The 17,401-nt window shown below is 37.4% G+C and overlaps 1 protein-coding gene across 1 annotated transcript in view; it reads right to left on the reverse strand.

Annotated features, from left to right (window-relative positions):
* The window catches only part of LOC137439185 (putative voltage-dependent N-type calcium channel subunit alpha-1B), an 856,614-nt gene that overhangs the window by 424,406 nt on the left and 414,807 nt on the right, over positions 1 to 17,401 (reverse strand). Inside the window, exons 25-27 of the mRNA XM_078766934.1 lie at positions 6,931 to 6,990; positions 6,671 to 6,777; positions 5,679 to 5,775 (exon numbers count right to left, since the gene is read on the reverse strand). Coding sequence (XP_078623060.1) covers positions 5,679 to 5,775; positions 6,671 to 6,777; positions 6,931 to 6,990 — 264 coding nt within the window. The remainder of the gene's footprint in view (positions 1 to 5,678; positions 5,776 to 6,670; positions 6,778 to 6,930; positions 6,991 to 17,401) is intronic.

The following is a 17,401-nucleotide window of genomic DNA, read 5'->3' on the forward strand; positions in this document are numbered from 1 at the left end:
CCCCCCCCCCCCCCCCCCAACAAGAACAATCACAGGTCCTGGATTGCGTTGTGTAAATACAATCAGCGTCACTTGTAAATAATGCTACCCACCATTCATGTTTAGTTTGAGAACCATTCCGCAATTCGGTTATCCTGTGGGCGTGAATCTGTTAGGCAGGGTGCAATGCAGCAGAGGGACATACTTATTTGTGTTTTAAAACGGTCGCACTCAGGGTCAGGTTAATTTTCGAGGGAACTACTACGTGACACACTAAGTAAAGTTTTATAGGCCCGGGACGTGCTTGGAGGATGAGGGTGCAGTGTTGCGGATTTGAGAATCCTGTGTAATGTTTGTAAATATCACCCTCTGTCAATTGTAAGTAGTGTCATGATCATTGTAAATACCTCCGTTTAAGTGTAAATATCATAGGTCGGCCCCTTAGTTAATCCATCGCATGCACGTAGAAAATCATATACCTTTAAATAGTTATTTCTTAGTCTATGTAGTTTAAGGCTCTGTTGCCCATTAATTGACACTGCATTGCACCGAATTGAAATAAGATAGATCCCTCCGACACCCCCCATGGCCTCTTCAAAATACCAGTAACTTTGGATGAGGTTATTGGCATCACCATCGCGATTCGTATTGCCAACTGCATTGGGCGGTTTTCTTCACACCTAAACTCCATTACGCACGCGGTCAGCTCGGAGAAGAAAGGCGTGTCTCCGCCCTTCGTAATCAGAAGGTGGAGCCAGCGAGCCCCCACCAGCCAATCAGGGCTGGTGAGATACCATCACGGGCGTGGCGCGCATTGATCTAAAAGCGCGTTATAAAAGCGCCCGCGCAAGTCTATTGGCTGGAGTGCGTAAGAGTCCAGTTGAGGAGAAGCGGAGAACGGGTTTTGAGGGAGGTGCGCTGGACCAGAGGCAGATTCGGCGGAGTGGTAAAAGAGCGTCGGAGACGCAGGAGGCGGAGGACGCGTGAGATAGCTGCCGGTGTGAAACCGAATGCGTGGAGCTGCCGGCTCCTCGCTGTCAGCCCGGAGCGGAGCTGTGTGCCGGGTTTCGCCTCGAACCCACAAGCGTGGACCAAAGCGCGAGCTTGGAGCCGAACCTTGACGCCACCATCTACGTGGACCCTCCTCTGCTGACCCGTACCATCCCTGCCTTTCCATCCTTTTGTGTACGTGAGTTTGTTTTGTGTGTCTTGTCCCTGGGTATAAGTAAGCTTGTATAAGTTAATAATTGCACTGTGTCTTCTGATCCTTCCATCCTTCTGTCTTTATTTTCGTATCTTTCCTTCTCCTTGGTTACTTTTCGTCTTGTACATAATAGTTAGTAATAAATTATATTTGTTCTTTCTACCTTGCCTTCTTTCCTTTACATCCGTTTCGTTTTAGTGATTTCCCCATTGGATACCTGTGTCACGATTTGGCCAACGTTTAAGAATCGGGTCTAGTTACTTGCTAATGGTTCGTGCCGCGGCTGCTAATCCGCTCGGCAATTAACATCTTGTCCGTGGTCGTGAACGGGGTTGCTCACCTGCCTCTCCGGAGGGAGCTGGGCAACTTCAGGACTCACGTCGGTCAGTCACACACAAGGGGATTAATCCCCCCTTCTTAAGGGGAAAAAAGGCTGACGTTGAGATCCGTAACAATATATATATATATATATATATATATATATATATATATATATATATATATATATATATATATATATATATATATATATATATATATATATATATATGTATATATATATATATGTGTATATATATATATATGTATATATATGTATATGTATATATATGTATATGTATATATATATATGTATATATATGTATATGTATATATATATATATATGTATATGTATGTATATATATATATATATATATATATATATACATATATATATATAAATATGTATATATATATATATATATATATATATATATATATATATACATATATATACATATACATATACATACATATACAGTGAAACCTTGACTTACGAGTTTAATTCGTTCTGGACCGAGCTCGTAACTCAATTTGCTCGTTTCTCAAATTAAATTTCCCCATTAAAATGCATTGAAATGCTATTAAATCCGTTCCAGCCCCCAAAAAACCACACCAATTTTTTTTGTTACATGTTTTTAAATAAGAAAAATGTACTTTATAAATAACAAATAATGTATAAACAAGCACGACCTCGTATATACTGTACATAATAAGCGGCGTTACGCGCGCTGCTTGTAAACAAGGAGGAAGCGGACAACGCGGTAATTTGTAAGAGTCTTTATTCAAGAGCTCACTGTAACACTGGCGCGCTCCGGGCTGCGCGCCCGGTGTATATCCTGAGGCCACGCCTACCCCTCGGCGTGACCGCCGCCCACTCGGTGCGCGGAATGATGTCACCACGCCAGTGAGCTTCCGTGTCCGCCACAATGTAAAGAAATAAACTGGTTTTATTAAGTGTATTTACCTTGAAGATCAGACGAAGATGCTGGCGGAGGTGGAGGAGATGACTTTTGCCTTTTTCGCCACACTTTCCTCGCTTTCACTTGCAGGGCGTTTCAATAAAAACCTGTCCAACGAGGTTTGTTTCTTCCTCCCTTTCAAAATGTTTCGATCGTACTGCTACGATCGTACTGCCTCGCCAAGTCGACAACACGCACACCTCGCTCATGTTTTTCGACGATTGCGTGTTTTATATCCAAGCACATCATCCTCTTCTTCTTCTTCTCAGTACTGCCCTTGGCACTCAATTTCTTAGGACCCATGGTTAAAACTAAGAAATTTTCCAAAATAACCAAAATGCGAAAACAAAGCAGCAGCGATATACGGCAGAGATGCTTGCACGGCAAGATAACCACGTGACCGGAACCCACCTGGTGGCGGGTGGCGTAAGCTCGTTACTCAGATCTCGGCTCGCATCTCAAAGCAAAAAACCGCCCCGAGCGACGGCTCGTATCTCGGAAAACTCGTAAGTTGGTGCACTCGTAAGTCAAGGTTTCACTGTATATATATATATATATATATATATACACATACATACATACATACATACTACCGGTCAGAAGTTTTAGAACACCTCAATTTTTCCAGTTTTTATTGAAATTTACACAGTTTAATGTCTCAATGTACTCTGAGATTAAGCATAGAACAAATAAACAATTGGAGATAAAAAAGAAATCATAGAATCATTTTGGTCAACAAAATTTAATTTTAATTTTTGACTCCGCAAAGTGGCCACCTTTTGCAGATATAACCGCTGAACACATTCTTTCTAAAATGGAAATCAAATATTGTTCGGGAAGTTCTTCCCAACACTGTTGCAGAAGTTCCCACAAATGTGTTGCACTTGCAGGTTGCTTTGCTTTCACCCTTCTGTCCAGTTCATCCCAAACCAGCTCGATGGGGTTTAAGTCTGGAGACTGTGCTGGCCATTCCATGATTTGAAGCCTACCGTCTTGTTCTTTTCCTCGAAGGTAGTTTTGACATGGCCTGGAGGTGTGTTTAGGGTCATTATCCTGCTGTAGGATGAACCCCTGACCAACTCGGCGTATACCAGAGGGTATTGCATGGTGCTGCTAAATGCTGTGGTTGCCCTTTTGGTACAGGGTGCCAGTCAGTCTGTGCAAGTCGCTGACTCTGGATCCAGCCAAAGAGCTCCAGACCATCAGGCTTCCTCCTCCATGTTTGACAGTTGGTGTCACACACTGAGGAACCATCCTTTCGCCTACTCGACGGCGTCCAAAAACCCTGCGTGCTGAACAAAAGATTTCAAATTTTGATTCATCGGTCCATAAGACCTTTTTCCAGTCTTCAGTAATCCACTGGCGGTGCTTCTTGGCCCACGCAAGCCTCTTTTTCTTATTTTGCCATCTTAGCAATGGCTTTCTTACTGCCACTCGACCTGTCAAACCTGCAGCTCGAAGTCTTCTCTTCACAGTTGAAACTGAGACTTGCTTACTTCGACCAGTGTTAAGCTGTGCTTGAAGCTGTTGTCCTGTGAGCCGCCTATCACGCAAGCTGTTGACTCTCAGAAACTTGTCTTCTGATTCTGTTGTGGCTTTGGGTCTGCCAGACCTCTTTCTGTCAGAGTTTCCTCCAGTTTCCAAGTGCCTTTTGATGGTGTAGGAAACTGTACTCGCTGACACCTTGGCTTTCTTTGCAATTTATCTAAAGGAAAGACCGACAGTTTTAAGGGTTATAATGGTCTGTCTGTCTTCCTGCTTACCTGTGTACCATTTCAGGTTATTCACTGGACTTGAATTGCTTAAGTTTCAATAAAAACTGGAAAAATTGAGGCGTTCTAAAACTTTTGACCGGTAGTGTACATATACATATAAATCAACTATGTGTCTGATCTTCTTGAAAATTAACTTTCCCATTTTGCTAATGACTCCATCACCCTGTGCAGGAGACAATGCATCATATTTCTGAAAGGCTGGCTGCTGCCGGATCCCTTTGGTCAAACTAGGACAAGATAAGCACTTGGAACATGACATTCAATGCAGGCAGGTTGGTCACATGCTCTCTGAGTCATTCCACAAGCATCAGCAATCAAAATATCCAATCAAATTATCAGGACAACGACTGGAAGAGTTGCAGTCCCTGGAACTCCTTGGCCTCACTATGCCATAAATTTTCATGGGAGGATCATATCACCAAGCTAGTATCAAAGACCAGCCACTATCTGGGTATTCTCCATAGAGCTAAGATATTCCTGAACTACAACAAGCTCATCGTGATGTACAAGACTTTCATTTGTAGCCACATGGAGTAGTGCTCCCTACTCGAGGCTGGTGCTGCTGCTTCTCACCTTCCTCTGCTCTGCCTCTGCTGCACCATTTGTATGTCGAGGCTCTCTATTTTATACAGATGTACATCTGCTCTTGCTCATCGCTCATCCTGTCCTCTCAGAGCCATCCCAGGTCACATGTTGCCCTAGAAACCCTCATCTGCTCACCCTCTAAAAGTTCAGACTGGTTGCCTCAGATACCACATCAAGAGCATTAATTTGTCCCCTTATTCTCCAGATTGTGGAATGACCTCCCAGTGTCCCTTGTTTTGTCTTTCTCACTTAAGTCTTTAAAATGTGTACCTCCTCACTACTCCATGTGCTAACCAATGCACATCCATGATCTCTTGTGCACATGTAATTCTGATTCTTTCCCATTCTGTACCTCTCCAGGCCAATGTTACTCGTTTTTGTTACTCCACCTTTCCTCCTTGTGCATGTCCTCCCCAATAGTTTGGGAACATTTGGTAGTTTGGGAACTTGCTGCCCTTTGTTGTTGAGCTCCTCCGTGAGCCTTAACTTTTGTGAAAAGAAAATCCACGAGAGAAGATCCATAGGAGAGAACATTGCTCCATGAGCTATAGACAATGGCTTTGGAGGTTGTGATTAATTGTGATTTTTCAAGGAATGACGGAGTAACACTGGATTCCAACTCTGCAGCTCATATTTTGCTTTGAAGCCACAAATTCCATACATCTTGGGAAATTGAGCAGAATTTCAGCAAAATGACGAGAAGGGTTTGTCAGGTGAAATACAAATTGACCAATTAAAATTAACGTCAGCCTGCTTTTGGCATAAAAGCCTTCATACATTTCATATTTACAAATGGATATTTCATTTTTGTTTTTCTGTTTTATTTTTATAATTATTTTTAGTACCAGCCTTACCTTTAGCTTTGGCAGTCGCTTGATGGTTTTCAAAGGTCTAAGAACCCGTAGAACTCTAAGGGACTTGATTGTGCTTAAATCCTTGCCTTTGGATCCACTGTGGGAGGGAAGGGACAGAAAAAACATCGTCAGAAAAACAGTATTACCTGGTGTAGTTGCAGGACTTGTTGAACCGCAGTGTGAGTAGCAGGTGCTGATGAAGAACTGAGTAACTGACAGTGAAAAGGGAGCATCTCATGACGGAAGAGACCCAAGTGCAAGACCAAGGCAAGGACTGGAGCTTTGGACTTCTTGAGCTCCTTGTGCAAAGCTTAATGGCTCCTTTGTGAAGGCATTAAGCTTCCGAGGTGATCCGTGCAGTGTAGAAAGGCATATCACGTGCAAACCAGAAATGAAGGAGAGAGAGAAGATAAAGATTGAGAGATAAAGATTTTTTTAAAGGAGGAAGAAACTGATCGAACTCATTTAAAGATGTAGAAAAGAGATACCAGAAGAGGAAAATTGATACAAAGATAACAGGAAAATTATGAGAGAAAAAATAAAAACAAAAAAGGGGAAAATTAAAATACGTGCAAGGATAAGATGAAAAAAAAGAGAGGGAGGTAGGCAGATGAGAGAAAGAAAGAAAAGAGGATAGAGGAGGCAGAGATATACAGGCAAGGATAATTAAATAAAGGTGCATTTCCTTCAAATTGGAACAGCAGGAAGCAGAGGACATTTACCTCACAAGATTCCTTTGTAGATGCCACAGGACAAGGAAAAGACAAAAAAGGTAAGAATAAGGGCAAGCTACATGATGGCGATTAGAGATGACTTGGAAATACATTTCCGTGTGATGGGGCATTTGAGAGGACATGACATATTGAAAAAAGAAAAGATGAACGTATCCGTTGTGTGCAGAGGAAAGATGTTGAGAGATAAGAATGAACACATATGACATTCTTGTGAAGCTTCAACAGGTGGAGCTCAACCCAGCGAATATTGGTACTTACGTGAATACAAACGCCATAAGTGCACCACTGACCACGATGAAATCCAGGATGTTCCAGAGGTCACGAAAATAGGCACCATGGTGAAACAGCAGACCAAGATCAATCATCTAGTCGACATTGAGTCCACGTGACAGACCAGGTGTTGCAGATGTCAGGAGAAGAAGACAGGAAGATGAATATTGTTACAATAGTCTTCAGTTTTGACATGGCAAACAAAAGAGCAACTGTTCAGGTGTCACAAAAACATTACATTCTATTACCTTGAAGGTCATCTCAAAAGTAAACACTCCTGTGAAGACGTAATCAAAGTATTTCAGCACCTGAAGGAAATGATCAACTGGTGAGAGAGACTTAATTTTTGTTTCCTTTGATTATAAAAAAAATGCAGAAAAAACTGTTACAACAGTGAAAATGTTTCCTTCCTGAGACTTTGCTTCTATATCCAAATTATGCACCCCTTGCATTCTCCACACCCCTTGCATTCTCCACACCCCTTGCATTCTCCGCACCCCTTGCATTCTCCGCACCCCTTGCATTCTCCGCACCCCTTGCATTCTCCGCACCCCTTGCATTCTCCGCACCCCTTGCATTCTCCGCACCCCTTGCATTCTCCGCACCCCTTGCATTCTCCGTACCCCTTGCATTCTCCGCACCCTTGCATTCTCCGCACCCTTGCATTCTCCGTACCCCTTGCATTCTCCGTACCCCTTGCATTCTCCGTACCCCTTGCATTCTCCGTACCCCTTGCATTCTCCGTACCCCTTGCATTCTCCGTATCTTGCATTCTCCGCACCCCTTGCATTCTCCGCACCCCTTGCATTCTCCGCACCCCTTGCATTCTCCGCACCCCTTGCATTCTCCGCACCCCTTGCATTCTCCGCACCCCTTGCATTCTCCGCACCCCTTGCATTCTCCGCACCCCTTGCATTCTCCGCACCCCTTGCATTCTCCGCACCCCTTGCATTCTCCGCACCCCTTGCATTCTCCGCACCCCTTGCATTCTCCGCACCCCTTGCATTCTCCGCACCCCTTGCATTCTCCGCACCCCTTGCATTCTCCGCACCCCTTGCATTCTCCGCACCCCTTGCATTCTCCGCACCCCTTGCATTCTCCGCACCCCTTGCATTCTCCGCACCCCTTGCATTCTCCGCACCCCTTGCATTCTCCGCACCCCTTGCATTCTCCGCACCCCTTGCATTCTCCGCACCCCTTGCATTCTCCGCACCCCTTGCATTCTCCGCACCCCTTGCATTCTCCGCACCCCTTGCATTCTCCGCACCCCTTGCATTCTCCGCACCCCTTGCATTCTCCGCACCCCTTGCATTCTCCGCACCCCTCGCATTCTCCGCACCCCTCGCATTCTCCGCACCCCTCGCATTCTCCGTACCCCTCGCATTCTCCGTACCCCTCGCATTCTCCGTACCCCTCGCATTCTCCGTACCCCTCGCATTCTCCGTACCCCTCGCATTCTCCGTACCCCTCGCATTCTCCGTACCCCTCGCATTCTCCGTACCCCTCGCATTCTCCTCACCCCTCAAATTATCTGCACCCCTCGCATTCTCCTCACCCCTCGCATTCTCCGTACCCCTTGCATTCTCCGTACCCCTCGCATTCTCCGTACCCCTCGCATTCTCCGTACCCCTCGCATTCTCCGTACCCCTCGCATTCTCCGTACCCCTCGCATTCTCCGTACCCCTCGCATTCTCCTCACCCCTCGCATTATCCGCACCCCTCGCATTCTCCGCACCCCTCGCATTCTCCGTACCCCTCGCATTCTCCGTACCCATTGCATTCTCCGTACCCATTGCATTCGCCGTATCCCGTGCATTCTCCGCACCCTTGCATTCTCCGCACCCTTGCATTCTCCGTACCCCTTGCATTCTCCATACCCCTTGCATTCTCCGTACCCCTTGCATTCTCCGTACCCCTTGCATTCTCCGTACCCCTTGCATTCTCCGTACCCCTTGCATTCTCCGTACCCCTTGCATTCTCCGTACCCCTTGCATTCTCCGTACCCCTTGCATTCTCCGTACCCCTTGCATTCTCCGTACCCCTTGCATTCTCCGTACCCCTTGCATTCTCCGTACCCCTTGCATTCTCCGTACCCCTTGCATTCTCCGTACCCCTTGCATTCTCCGTACCCCTTGCATTCTCCGTACCCCTTGCATTCTCCGTACCCCTTGCATTCTCCGTACCCCATTGCATTCTCCGTACCCCTTGCATTCTCTTTTTGAATATAAAATGAGAGAATATAAAATGTAGAGAAAGAGAAAAGTGAGAGAATATAAAATGTAGAGAAAGAGAAAAGTGAGAGAATGTAAAAGGTAGAGAAAGAGAGAAAAGTGAGAGAATATAAAATGTCGAGAAAGCGAAAAGTGAGAGAATGTAAAATGTAGAGAAAGAGAAAAGTGAGAGAATATAAAATGTAGAGAAAGAGAAAAGTGAGAGAATATAAAATGTCGAGAAAGAGAAAAGTGAGAGAATATAAAATGTAGAGAAAGAGAGAAAAGTGAGAGAATATAAAATGTAGAGAAAGAGAAAAAAGTGAGAGAATATAAAATGCAGAGAAAGAGAAAAGTGAGAGAATATAAAATGTAGAGAAAGATAATAGTGAGAGACGATAAAATGTAGAGAAAGAGAGAAAAGTGAGAGAATATAAAATGTAGAGAAAGTGAGAGAATATAAAATGTAGACAAAGAGAGAAAAGTGAGAGAATATAAAATGTAGAGAAAGATAATAGTGAGAGACGATAAAATGTAGAGAAAGAGAGAAAAGTGAGAGAATATAAAATGTAGAGAAAGAGAAAAGTGAGAGAATATAAAATGTAGAGAAAGAGAGAAAAGTGAGAGAATATAAAATGTAGAGAAAGAGAAAAGCGAGAGACGATAAAATGTAGAGAAAGAGAGAAACGTGAGAGAATATAAAATGTCGAGAAAGAGAGAAAAGTGAGAGAATATAAAATGTAGAGAAAGAGAAAAGTGAGAGAATATAAAATGTAGAGAAAGAGAGAAAAGTGAGAGAATATAAAATGTAGAGAAAGAGAAAAGTGAGAGATGATAAAATGTAGAGAAAGAGAAAAGTGAGAGAATATAAAATGCAGAGAAAGAGAGAAAAGTGAGAGAATATAAAATGTAGAGAAAGAGAGAAAAGTGAGAGAATATAAAATGTCGAGAAAGAGAAAAGTGAGAGACGATAAAATGTAGAGAAATAGAGAAAAGTGAGAGACGATACAATGTAGAGAAAGATAATAGTGAGAGACGATAAAATGTAGAGAAAGAGAGAAAAGTGAGAGAATATAAAATGTAGAGAAAGAGAAAAAAGTGAGAGAATATAAAATGTAGAGAAAGAGAGAAAAGTGAGAGAATATAAAATGGAGAGAAAGAGAAAAGTGAGAGAATATAAAATGTAGAGAAAGAGAAAAGTGAGAGAATATAAAATGTAGAGAAAAGTGAGAGAATATAAAATGTAGAGAAAGAGGGAAATGTGAGAGAATATAAAATGTAGAGAAAGAGAGGAAAGTGAGAGAATATAAAATGTAGAGAAAGAGAGGAAAGTGAGAGAATATAAAATGTAGAGAAAGAGAGAAAAGTGAGAGAATATAAAATGTAGAGAAAGATAATAGTGAGAGACGATAAAATGTAGAGAAAGAGAGAAAAGTGAGAGACGATAAAATGTAGAGAAAGAGAGAAAAGTGAGAGAATATAAAATGTAGGGAAAGAGAAAAGTGAGAGAATATAAAATGTAGAGAAAGATAATAGTGAGAGAATATAAAATGTAGAGAAAGATAATAGTGAGAGACGATAAAATGTAGAGAAAGAGAAAAGTGAGAGACGATAAAATGTAGAGAAAGAGAGAAAAGTGAGAGACGATAAAATGTAGAGAAAGAGAGAAAAGTGAGAGAATATAAAATGTAGAGAAAGAGAGAAAAGTGAGAGAATATAAAATGTAGAGAAAGAGAGAAAAGTGAGAGAATATAAAATGTAGAGAAAGAGAAAAGTGAGAGAATATAAAATGTAGAGAAAGAGAGAAAAATGAGAGAATATAAAATGTAGAGAAAGAGAGAAAAGTGAGAGAATATAAAATGTAGAGAAAGATAATAGTGAGAGACGATAAAATGTAGAGAAAGAGAGAAAAGTGAGAGACGATAAAATGTAGAGAAAGAGAGAAAAGTGAGAGAATATAAAATGTAGAGAAAGAGAAAAGTGAGAGAATATAAAATGTAGAGAAACAGAAAAGTGAGAGAATATAAAATGTAGAGAAAGAGAGAAAAGTGAGAGAATATAAAATGTAGAGAAAGAGAGAAAAGTGAGAGAATATAAAATGTAGAGAAAGAGAGAAAAGTGAGAGAATATAAAATGTAGAGAAAGAGAGAAAAGTGAGAGAATATAAAATGTAGAGAAAGAGAGAAAAGTGAGAGAATATAAAATGTAGAGAAAGAGAAAAGTGAGAGAATATAAAATGTAGAGAAAGAGAGAAAAGTGAGAGAATATAAAATGTAGAGAAAGAGAAAAGTGAGAGAATATAAAATGTAGAGAAAGAGAAAAGTGAGAGAATACAAAATGTAGAGAAAGAGAGAAAAGTGAGAGAATATAAAATGTAGAGAAAGAGAGAAAAGTGAGAGAATATAAAATGTAGAGAAAGAGAAAAGTGAGAGAATATAAAATGTAGAGAAAGAGAAAAGTGAGAGAATATAAAATGTAGAGAAAGAGAGAAAAGTGAGAGAATATAAAATGTAGAGAAAGAGAAAAGTGAGAGAATATAAAATGTAGAGAAAGAGAGAAAAATGAGAGAATATAAAATGTAGAGAAAGAGAGAAAAGTGAGAGAATATAAAATGTAGAGAAAGAGAGAAGTGAGAGAATACAAAATGTAGAGAAAGAGAGAAAAGTGAGAGAATATAAAATGTAGAGAAAGAGAAAAGTGAGAGAATATAAAATGTAGAGAAAGAGAGAAAAGTGAGAGAATATAAAATGTAGAGAAAGAGAAAAGTGAGAGAATATAAAATGTAGAGAAAGAGAGAAAAGTGAGAGAATATAAAATGTAGAGAAAGAGAAAAGTGAGAGAATATAAAATGTAGAGAAAGAGAGAAAAGTGAGAGAATATAAAATGTAGAGAAAGAGAGAAAAGTCAGAGAATATAAAATGTAGAGAAAGAGAGAAAAGTGAGAGAATATAAAATGTAGAGAAAGAGAAAAGTGAGAGAATATAAAATGTAGAGAAAGAGAGAAAAGTGAGAGAATATAAAATGTAGAGAAAGAGAAAAGTGAGAGAATATAAAATGTAGAGAAAGAGAGAAAAGTGAGAGAATATAAAATGTAGAGAAAGAGAGAAAAGTCAGAGAATATAAAATGTAGAGAAAGAGAGAAAAGTGAGAGAATATAAAATGTAGAGAAAGAGAAAAGTGAGAGAATATAAAATGTAGAGAAAGAGAGAAAAGTGAGAGAATATAAAATGTAGAGAAAGAGAAAAGCGAGAGAATATAAAATGTAGAGAAAGAGAAAAGTGAGAGAATACAAAATGTAGAGAAAGAGAGAAAAGTGAGAGAATATAAAATGTAGAGAAAGAGAGAAAAGTGAGAGAATATAAAATGTAGAGAAAGAGAGAAAAGTGAGAGAATATAAAATGTAGAGAAAGAGAGAAAAGTGAGAGAATATAAAATGTAGAGAAAGAGAGAAAAGTGAGAGAATATAAAATGTCGAGAAAGAGAAAAGTGAGAGATGATAAAATGTAGAGAAAGAGAAAAGTGAGAGAATATAAAATGTAGAGAAAGAGAAAAGTGAGAGAATATAAAATGTAGAGAAAGAGAAAAGTGAGAGAATATAAAATGTCGAGAAAGAGAAAAGTGAGAGAATATAAAATGTCGAGAAAGAGAAAAGTGAGAGAATATAAAATGTGGAGAAAGAGAAAAGTGAGAGAATATAAAATGCAGAGAAAGAGAAAAGTGAGAGAATATAAAATGTCGAGAAAGAGAAAAGTGAGAGAATATAAAATGTAGAGAAAGAGAAAAGTGAGAGAATACGAAATGTAGAGAAAGAGAGAAAAGTGAGAGAATATAAAATGTAGACAAAGAGAAAAGTGAGAGAATATAAAATGTAGAGAAAGAGAGAAAAGTGAGAGAATATAAAATGTAGAGAAAGAGAGAAAAGTGAGAGAATATAAAATGTAGAGAAAGAGAAAAGTGAGAGAATATAAAATGTAGAGAAAGAGAGAAAAGTGAGAGAATATAAAATGTAGAGAAAGAGAAAAGTGAGAGAATATAAAATGTAGAGAAAGAGAGAAAAGTGAGAGAATATAAAATGTAGAGAAAGAGAGAAAAGTGAGAGAATATAAAATGTAGAGAAAGAGAAAAGTGAGAGAATACGAAATGTAGAGAAAGAGAGAAAAGTGAGAGAATATAAAATGTAGACAAAGAGAAAAGTGAGAGAATATAAAATGTAGAGAAAGAGAGAAAAGTGAGAGAATATAAAATGTAGAGAAAGAGAGAAAAGTGAGAGAATATAAAATGTAGAGAAAGAGAAAAGTGAGAGAATATAAAATGTAGAGAAAGAGAGAAAAGTGAGAGAATATAAAATGTAGAGAAAGAGAAAAGTGAGAGAATATAAAATGTAGAGAAAGAGAGAAAAGTGAGAGAATATAAAATGTAGAGAAAGAGAGAAAAGTGAGAGAATATAAAATGTAGAGAAAGAGAGAAAAGTGAGAGAATATAAAATGTAGAGAAAGAGAAAAGTGAGAGAATATAAAATGTAGAGAAAGAGAGAAAAGTGAGAGAATATAAAATGTAGAGAAAGAGAAAAGTGAGAGAATATAAAATGTAGAGAAAGAGAAAAGTGAGAGAATACAAAATGTAGAGAAAGAGAGAAAAGTGAGAGAATATAAAATGTAGAGAAAGAGAGAAAAGTGAGAGAATATAAAATGTAGAGAAAGATAATAGTGAGAGACGATAAAATGTAGAGAAAGAGAGAAAAGTGAGAGACGATAAAATGTAGAGAAAGAGAGAAAAGTGAGAGAATATAAAATGTAGAGAAAGAGAAAAGTGAGAGAATATAAAATGTAGAGAAACAGAAAAGTGAGAGAATATAAAATGTAGAGAAAGCGAGAAAAGTGAGAGAATATAAAATGTAGAGAAAGAGAGAAAAGTGAGAGAATATAAAATGTAGAGAAAGATAATAGTGAGAGACGATAAAATGTAGAGAAAGAGAAAAGTGAGAGACGATAAAATGTAGAGAAAGAGAGAAAAGTGAGAGAATATAAAATGTAGAGAAAGAGAGAAAAGTGAGAGAATATAAAATGTAGAGAAAGAGAAAAGTGAGAGAATATAAAATGTAGAGAAAGAGAGAAAAGTGAGAGAATATAAAATGTAGAGAAAGAGAGAAAAGTGAGAGAATATAAAATGTAGAGAAAGAGAGAAAAGTGAGAGAATATAAAATGTCGAGAAAGAGAAAAGTGAGAGAATATAAAATGTAGAGAAAGAGAGAAAAGTGAGAGAATATAAAATGTAGAGAAAGAGAGAAAAGTGAGAGAATATAAAATGTAGAGAAAAGTGAGAGAATATAAAATGTAGAGAAAGAGAGAAAAGTGAGAGAATATAAAATGTCGAGAAAGAGAAAAGTGAGAGATGATAAAATGTAGAGAACGAGAAAAGTGAGAGAATATAAAATGTAGAGAAAGAGAAAAGTGAGAGAATATAAAATGTAGAGAAAGAGAAAAGTGAGAGAATATAAAATGTCGAGAAAGAGAAAAGTGAGAGAATATAAAATGTCGAGAAAGAGAAAAGTGAGAGAATATAAAATGTAGAGAAAGAGAAAAGTGAGAGAATATAAAATGCAGAGAAAGAGAAAAGTGAGAGAATATAAAATGTCAAGAAAGAGAAAAGTGAGAGAATATAAAATGTAGAGAAAGAGAAAAGTGAGAGAATATAAAATGTAGAGAAAGAGAGAAAAATGAGAGAATATAAAATGTAGAGAAAGAGAAAAGTGAGAGAATATAAAATGTAGAGAAAGAGAGAAAAGTGAGAGAATATAAAATGTAGAGAAAGAGAAAAGTGAGAGAATACAAAATGTAGAGAAAGAGAGAAAAGTGAGAGAATATAAAATGTAGAGAAAGAGAAAAGTGAGAGAATATAAAATGTAGAGAAAGAGAGAAAAGTGAGAGAATATAAAATGTAGAGAAAGAGAGAAAAGTGAGAGAATATAAAATGTAGAGAAAGAGAAAAGTGAGAGAATATAAAATGTAGAGAAAGAGAGAAAAGTGAGAGAATATAAAATGTAGAGAAAGAGAAAAGTGAGAGAATATAAAATGTAGAGAAAGAGAGAAAAGTGAGAGAATATAAAATGTAGAGAAAGAGAGAAAAGTGAGAGAATATAAAATGTAGAGAAAGAGAGAAAAGTGAGAGAATATAAAATGTAGAGAAAGAGAAAAGTGAGAGAATATAAAATGTAGAGAAAGAGAGAAAAGTGAGAGAATATAAAATGTAGAGAAAGAGAAAAGTGAGAGAATATAAAATGTAGAGAAAGAGAAAAGTGAGAGAATACAAAATGTAGAGAAAGAGAGAAAAGTGAGAGAATATAAAATGTAGAGAAAGAGAAAAGTGAGAGAATATAAAATGTAGAGAAAGAGAGAAAAGTGAGAGAATATAAAATGTAGAGAAAGAGAGAAAAGTGAGAGAATATAAAATGTAGAGAAAGAGAAAAGTGAGAGAATATAAAATGTAGAGAAAGAGAGAAAAGTGAGAGAATATAAAATGTAGAGAAAGAGAGAAAAGTGAGAGAATATAAAATGTAGAGAAAGAGAAAAGTGAGAGAATATAAAATGTAGAGAAACAGAGAAAAGTGAGAGAATCTAAAATGTAGAGAAGAGAAAAGTGAGAGAATATAAAATGTAGAGAAAGAGAGAAAAGTGAGAGAATATAAAATGTAGAGAAAGAGAGAAAAGTGAGAGAATATAAAATGTAGAGAAAGAGAAAAGTGAGAGAATACGAAATGTAGAGAAAGAGAGAAAAGTGAGAGAATATAAAATGTAGACAAAGAGAAAAGTGAGAGAATATAAAATGTAGAGAAAGAGAGAAAAGTGAGAGAATATAAAATGTCGAGAAAGAGAGAAAAGTGAGAGAATATAAAATGTAGAGAAAGAGAAAAGTGAGAGAATATAAAATGTAGAGAAAGAGAGAAAAGTGAGAGAATATAAAATGTAGAGAAAGAGAAAAGTGAGAGAATATAAAATGTAGAGAAAGAGAGAAAAGTGAGAGAATATAAAATGTAGAGAAAGAGAGAAAAGTGAGAGAATATAAAATGTAGAGAAAGAGAGAAAAGTGAGAGAATATAAAATGTAGAGAAAGAGAAAAGTGAGAGAATATAAAATGTAGAGAAAGAGAGAAAAGTGAGAGAATATAAAATGTAGAGAAAGAGAAAAGTGAGAGAATATAAAATGTAGAGAAAGAGAAAAGTGAGAGAATACAAAATGTAGAGAAAGAGAGAAAAGTGAGAGAATATAAAATGTAGAGAAAGAGAGAAAAGTGAGAGAATATAAAATGTAGAGAAAGATAATAGTGAGAGACGATAAAATGTAGAGAAAGAGAGAAAAGTGAGAGACGATAAAATGTAGAGAAAGAGAGAAAAGTGAGAGAATATAAAATGTAGAGAAAGAGAAAAGTGAGAGAATATAAAATGTAGAGAAACAGAAAAGTGAGAGAATATAAAATGTAGAGAAAGCGAGAAAAGTGAGAGAATATAAAATGTAGAGAAAGAGAGAAAAGTGAGAGAATATAAAATGTAGAGAAAGATAATAGTGAGAGACGATAAAATGTAGAGAAAGAGAAAAGTGAGAGACGATAAAATGTAGAGAAAGAGAGAAAAGTGAGAGACGATAAAATGTAGAGAAAGAGAGAAAAGTGAGAGAATATAAAATGCAGGGAAAGAGAGAAAAGTGAGAGAATATAAAATGTAGAGAAAGAGAGAAAAGTGAGAGAATATAAAATGTAGAGAAAGAGAGAAAAGTGAGAGAATATAAAATGTAGAGAAAGAGAGAAAAGTGAGAGAATATAAAATGTAGAGAAAGAGAAAAGTGAGAGAATATAAAATGTAGAGAAAGAGAGAAAAGTGAGAGAATATAAAATGTAGAGAAAGAGAAAAGTGAGAGAATATAAATGTAGAGAAAGAGAGAAAAGTGAGAGAATATAAAATGTAGAGAAAGAGAGAAAAGTGAGAGAATATAAAATGTAGAGAAAGAGAGAAAAGTGAGAGAATATAAAATGTAGAGAAAGAGAAAAGTGAGAGAATATAAAATGTAGAGAAAGGGAGAAAAGTGAGAGAATATAAAATGTAGAGAAAGAGAAAAGTGAGAGAATATAAAATGTAGAGAAAGAGAAAAGTGAGAGAATACAAAATGTAGAGAAAGAGAGAAAAGTGAGAGAATATAAAATGTAGAGAAAGAGAGAAAAGTGAGAGAATATAAAATGTAGAGAAAGAGAGAAAAGTGAGAGAATATAAAATGTAGAGAAAGAGAAAAGTGAGAGAATATAAAATGTAGAGAAAGAGAGAAAAGTGAGAGAATATAAAATGTAGAGAAAGAGAGAAAAGTGAGAGAATATAAAATGTAGAGAAAGAGAGAAAAGTGAGAGAATATAAAATGTAGAGAAAGAGAAAAGTGAGAGAATATAAAATGTAGAGAAAGAGAGAAAAGTGAGAGAATATAAAATGTAGAGAAAGAGAAAAGTGAGAGAATATAAAATGTAGAGA

This window comes from Myxine glutinosa, chromosome 13 (assembly GCF_964187855.1).
Source record: "Myxine glutinosa chromosome 13, kmMyxGlut1.1, whole genome shotgun sequence".
In the NCBI taxonomy this organism is placed as follows: Eukaryota; Metazoa; Chordata; class Myxini; order Myxiniformes; family Myxinidae; genus Myxine; species Myxine glutinosa.